We start from the raw sequence: 6000 nt of genomic DNA, 5'->3' as shown, positions 1-6000 counted from the left end.
AAAAAAGTTACGTGAAAAGCAATGGCTTATCGAATGAATTATTAGAGAAGAACTGGGATGAATGGTAGGCACAACAGTCTCTGACAACGAAATCATTGAAATATTGCGAATTACAAATTATAGTGGAATTTTGTAAATCCTAATGTCAAAGAGTTCGTGAAATTGTCATTTAATTCTTCAATTTATCACAAATTTTTTTGTGGTTTCACCACAAAAATTTAACAAAGTGTGAGATGATTAAGCCACGGAGATAGCTGCGCTTCCCATACAAAAATAGTTCCCCTTTTTGCGATCTGTTTCGATTCCTTTCTGAAACAGATGGAACCGACCATGTCATGCAGGTATGACGTCCGGCTATTTGGCCATCAGTAATCGGCAATCCTTACCCATGCACTAATTTCATCAAACGAAGAACTGAAATCCCTCACGTATTATTCCGTATCAATCTATGGGATAACGGTTGAAAACATTTCAACATGAGGGAGATGATGGGTTTCGTTTCACTGCCAGGGTAATGGTTTTATAGAAGGTTGTAAAATGGGCAATAAGATTGTCCCTATTGATTTTGGCGCGGTGATATCGCCCCTTTCACCCTCTGTCTTACTACTATTCGCACTAAAGGTCGACCTATTTGAAATAACGATCGATATTCCAACAATTTTCCCCTGTAAATATCTTAAATTGCAATTTCTGTTTTATTTTTAAATTTTGCTTTATTTTTTTGATAAAGGATGAAGTTTTAACTTCATCCAGAATTTCTCATTGAGTCTCTATTAGCAATACATGCTGGACGTGATCAGATTTGTCATGCCAAAATAATAATTTATCAACAGTTTAGCTCAAATCAATTCTTTGCTCCAAACTTTAAAATCAATCCAAAAGTAACATAAGAGCAAACATGCCTTAGTGTGGTTTGCGCTATTTTTCCTTTAAAATCTTTCAATTTCTCAGATCGAAAGTGTAATTCATTGAAGGCTTAGTTGGAAGAATTAATTCCCAGGTAGATCAGTAATTAAGATTAAACTAGTGCTCTTCACACTGTTTCAAAAATAAAATGCAAACTTCTTCGATAATTAATGTTTACCTTTCTTTGAAATACATAAAAGAGATTCATTCAGTTATGAATAAACTTCGATCGAATATTTAAATAACAGTTTATTTGTAAATTCAATCGCTTTACATCCCATATCCTTATCATCAGTATGGACCTTTCATAAATCTCAGTTCAAAACTTTTCGCAAATACTTGAAACTTTCTAAACTGTTCTCTTAGTACTCTTTCTCTCCTTCTCTATTGCAACAGATCCAACATTGATTTATTTTTTTTGGATTCAAAGAAAAAAAAGAAGCATTCGATCATAAGAAATGAAGGAAGACCAAAGGGGAGAAGTTTTGGTGAAATAAATAAAATGATTTTGAGGCACTTTGATGTGATCCGATGACAAGGAAGGAAAAAAAAAAGAAGGGGAAAAGATACGATGGATTGCTGCTACTTCCAATGCCATTAACTCAAAATTTATTAGAAAAGAAGGCTGTTTTTGTAGGAAAAGTGCAGTTTGAAACGAAACTAAAAACTGACAAAAATGGGACAAGAAAGAAGTATTGAATTGGCCAAATGATGCTAATTTACAAGTAATTATTTCAAAATATTTCACAAAAATGATTAGAATGAAAGGCTAGAAATGTGACAAGTTTTAACCTTAACCATTTCTTCATAACAATCAGTTTATGATTAAACCCTCATCATCCATACATTAGTAAACAAAAATGAATGTTATGTTATCGCCATTGCTATAAAGTGCACATCAATTATCAAAACATCCACCAAAATATATTTCAATAGATAGAAGCTTATGCTGCATTGGAGAAGTCAAATTTCCTCCATAATATATAGGTTATATCAAAGATTTTTAAATCAAGAAAATTTTCCTTTGTTAATTCCATATTGGGAAAAAATGAATGTTTAATGCCATGATGATAAATGATACAAACAGGTATTAATGGGATACATTCCCTGAACGAAATGAAAAATGTTTTTTAAGGCATGGTTTGAAGAGAAAGTAAAAAATTATAACTTCTTTTTAAAAAATATGAAAATTTGAAAGAATATTTAACACCGAGATTCCTTAAACAAAAAATAGATCTACTTTAATTTACTTGTTATATTACGGTTATCTGATGCAGTAACAAGCAGAGTCTTGTAACAACTCAGACATAAAGGTGCTATGCAGGTAAGATTGTTATTTAAACTTACTTTTAAAAAGTAAGGCTGAAGTCGAGAAATTTAAAATTATAAAGTAATGATATTGCTTATAATTAATTGGTGGGTTCGTAACTTTGTTTATGAGAAGTTACTAATTAATACCTCTTCGCATACAGACCGACAGCTGGTTACCGCTTGAGGCATATGTTCCGGACACATTGGTGCAAATACGCTACATATGAAAAATTTGATGTGCGGATTGCAATTCGTTTTAATCAACGGTTTAAAATGCTCCGTTTGGGTTTGTAGCTAAAATGCCAAGACGAAATACCGTGAATATTTCATGATTAGATTAGTGAAAAAAACTTTTTTCATTATAATGCTTATGGGAAATTGAAATATGTTTAGGAATGATTCAAATTAGATTAGATCATTAATGTCTTTATTGTTACTTGTCTTGTCGGCATTTCTAAGCAAAACAGAATCATAAAGGGAACTTGAAGATTTGAATATTAAATTCGTTTTCTGGTATTTCTAATAAGCAATAAACTTGAAGAACATTATGGAACTTTAAAAAACGTTTTCCGGGGAAAACCAACACTTTGTTGATCAGGCTGTAGCAACGAATTCGGGAAATAAGTATATTTGTATGGAATATCTTTACATAACGGAATTTCGATAGGCTCACAGCGGCTTCGACTGGCCTGAAATTTGAAATGCTAAAAGCAGTTGTAAAATTGAAGGTTGTTGGCGGTTGAATTTGAATCTTAGAATAGTAAAGAAAGTAACTTTTCCATCTATTCCTCTTACAAATCCATAAATTTCAAAACCTGTTCAAAAATCGACGCTGTGACTTGTTTAGCACATAGCAAAAGTAATGATAATAATAATAATAATAATGAGGCAAGTATGGAATTATGACAGAATGACTGATTTGCTGTGGTTCGCAGTAACATCGACTGGCCGTTCAATCAGGCACTTCTTCACCGTATAATATCGAAATTACCCTCCGAGTTACTCGTTATAGTCTGAAATCTAGAAAGGTATTACTTGAAATATGCAAATTATTTCAAATTCCACATGAACGAATGAATGAAATAACACAAATATTCAATGAAGAGTGAGAAAATTTGCGGGAATTTTTCCTTTTGAGGGAGGGAGAATTTTTTGACAGAATAACCGTTAAATACGTATTGACGTAATCAATTCAGCATAATTTCATTTATGATAAGCAATAATTCTTGGCTCACTGCTTGCAGCCTACCTTGGCAATACTCCTTGGCTCACTCTTAGCAGTCCACCTTGCTACGTAAACTCAACGAGAGTGAGTGATTAAGGATGATTAATTCAATTTATGGTTGATTATTTTATTAATTACTTTTGAAGTAAATGAAAAATTCATCATTGCAAAGAATAAAATACAAAGGAAGAAGAGGAGAGAGAGAGGGAGGGGGAGGAACAGAGAGAGAAGGAGCAACTAAATATCTAAACTTTCCTGAAAAGGCACTCGAAGAATTCGCTTAATTTAGATAAAAAAAAATGAACGTAATTGAGGAAGAGGATGGAAGAGATAAAAAAAATGAAAGATAATGCGAAAAGTTACTATATGTAAAGATATAGGGAAGCATTAAGGAGTGAGAAGAAATTAATTACCCAACTTATTAAAATAAAACCCGAAATAACTCCTGATAGTTCCCATTGGCATTAAGAAAATCTCAAAATCTTCATATCTTAACTAAGCCAAATGAATTTGAATCATATCCAAGCCTAATCAATATAAAGTGGAACGTAGATGGCAATATCAACACACCATTCTACTGAATGATACTACCACATCCATCTGTTACATCAGTACAATTATTGGTAGGTAAGTAAATAGACGGTATCTCACAGATATTATAATAATTAAAACGGTAACTTGTTGGATAGATGGGTAGAGAGATAAGACAAAAGAACAGGTAGATGAGGAGATGAATAGGTAGAAATTGGGACCGGTAGTATACTGTACTATTCCAGGAATTATTCATTTAAGTTAAAGGATTATAAATTGAAGCGAGCGAGTAAGAGAAGCCTCTGAACCTTGCTGAACGTTGCGACAGTGCTCAACGCTCGATTCCCAATCATCGCCGCCACACCATCGACGGCGTAAGCAATCCTTCCACTCCGCCCCTAAAATCTTCCGCTCCTCTGTTCGCGTATGTGTGTGTATGTCTCTTCACGTATATGTATATATATGTATGTGTGTATGTGTGTATGTATGTTGTATGTGTGTGTATGTGTGTGTATGTATGTGTGTGTGTGCTTACCCTTGCCTGAAGTATTCCCACTTATATGGCCAATATTTTATATCTGAAAGCAAAATTTATTACCCAGAGTAAGCAACAGACGGTGTACATCGCTTGGTGTCATTTCAATCTTTGGGTCCATCTCTCTCCCCTTACTCTTTTTACCTCATTTATTCTGATACGTTATCAGTATGTTACCGAAGTTATCACCACCAGATGGAATAGACTAAGCAGAGAATTAGAAGGGTATCGGGAATGAATTGCTTTGATAAGAATTCATAGCACTAATTGGAAGCGATTATCACTGATAGATAGCTGGTCATTTATCCCATTTAAAAACAATGACTGGAGAACAGTGATTTGATTTGGATATCTGTTGAATATTGTTCCTCTCATTTCGCGGGATTAAAGATAATTATTTTTCCGGTAAAGAAATACAAATTCGTTTTTACGGTTCTCAACAATTTAGTTTGTATTTCATCGAAGGAGCGGAAAAATGATGATGCAATCTGCCGTAAAAAAAAAAAAGAAAAAAACAAACTGTTAATACCACCCGCTGAGAAAACTATTTTTTACCGAACATGAGATCGGACAGACCGGGTCTCACACATTGTCACATCTTCCAACAGCGGTTAATTGAAGAGCTAGAACATGCACAGATTCCCATAAATACAAAACTTAAAATATTAAAGAATTAGATAAAGGTTGTTATCAGTGTCACAGTGACCTAATATCAAAAAATAAAAACACTGCAACATACCGGCAAGCTCCCCCGAAATCAGTAAATTTATACGTAATAGGAAAGAAGAAAAGATAAAGTGAAAATTAGCATAATAATTGTCAAAATTAGTCACAACTCAATTGAAATTGTTCATTCAGAGGGAAGAATTCATCCGATCCTTTCCCTCCTTCACATCTTCGCCTTTCTTTCCTTCTGATAATGATGCTCTGTTGCTGTATAAAATTATCAGTTGAAATAGGGACAAACGGCGCGGCAATCCTTTTCGCTAACAGTTTTATCACACCTTTTTTTTTTTTTCTAGCCTTGCCTTCTATTGTCCATTGCAATAGATATTGTAAGAATTCGTTAATATAGACAGGACAGATACCTGATACAGCACACAGTTATGCAAATCTTTCAATTTCATTTTTTCTTGAAATAGATCAGAAGGGTATGTCTATTGCTAAGTTCTTTTCACAGTCATTTAGAAAGTACTGTCTCGTGAAGTAAGAAGAGGTGACGAACGATTGCTTCTAAATCGTAACAAGTTAAAGTGAGCGTTTTAGTAAAAGACTTTTAAAGAGAGGAGCATGAAAGATAACCGCCCACTTGCGGCTTGCTCATCTTCCGGACATGTCGTCTTTGTCCTCTCACAAAGCTTCATTTATTTGTGATTGAATTTCATTTTCACCTTTATTTATTCCTAAGAAGAAAAACAGACAGAAAGACCGAGGGAAATGGTTTCATTGCAGGAAATAAATCAATACAATCTAATTGAGTTCAGTTAATCAG

General features: G+C 33.7%; 2 protein-coding genes across 2 annotated transcripts; both read right to left on the bottom strand.

Annotated features, from left to right (window-relative positions):
- Positions 1 to 1962: 1962 nt before the first annotated feature.
- Positions 1963 to 3236, bottom strand: LOAG_02963 (hypothetical protein; the record flags this gene model as incomplete). The annotated part of the gene is made up of 4 exons (XM_003138500.2): positions 3033 to 3236; positions 2802 to 2906; positions 2365 to 2511; positions 1963 to 2013 (listed from the first exon to the last, which is right to left on the bottom strand). Exons 1-4 carry the CDS (start codon positions 3156 to 3158, stop codon positions 1963 to 1965), a joined length of 429 nt encoding a protein of 142 aa, XP_003138548.1. The 5' UTR covers positions 3159 to 3236.
- A 998-nt stretch (positions 3237 to 4234) lies between these two features.
- Positions 4235 to 4629, bottom strand: LOAG_02962 (hypothetical protein; the record flags this gene model as incomplete). The annotated part of the gene is made up of 2 exons (XM_003138499.1): positions 4235 to 4371; positions 4572 to 4629. The coding sequence occupies 2 exons, from the start codon at positions 4627 to 4629 to the stop codon at positions 4235 to 4237; spliced, it is 195 nt and encodes a 64-aa protein (XP_003138547.1).
- Positions 4630 to 6000: the final 1371 nt, after the last annotated feature.

Source organism: Loa loa (assembly GCF_000183805.2).
Source record: "Loa loa unplaced genomic scaffold supercont3.89, whole genome shotgun sequence".
Taxonomy (NCBI): Eukaryota; Metazoa; Nematoda; class Chromadorea; order Rhabditida; family Onchocercidae; genus Loa; species Loa loa.
Note: the sequence above shows the minus strand (reverse complement) of the source record. Positions and strands in the feature narration are given on the sequence as shown.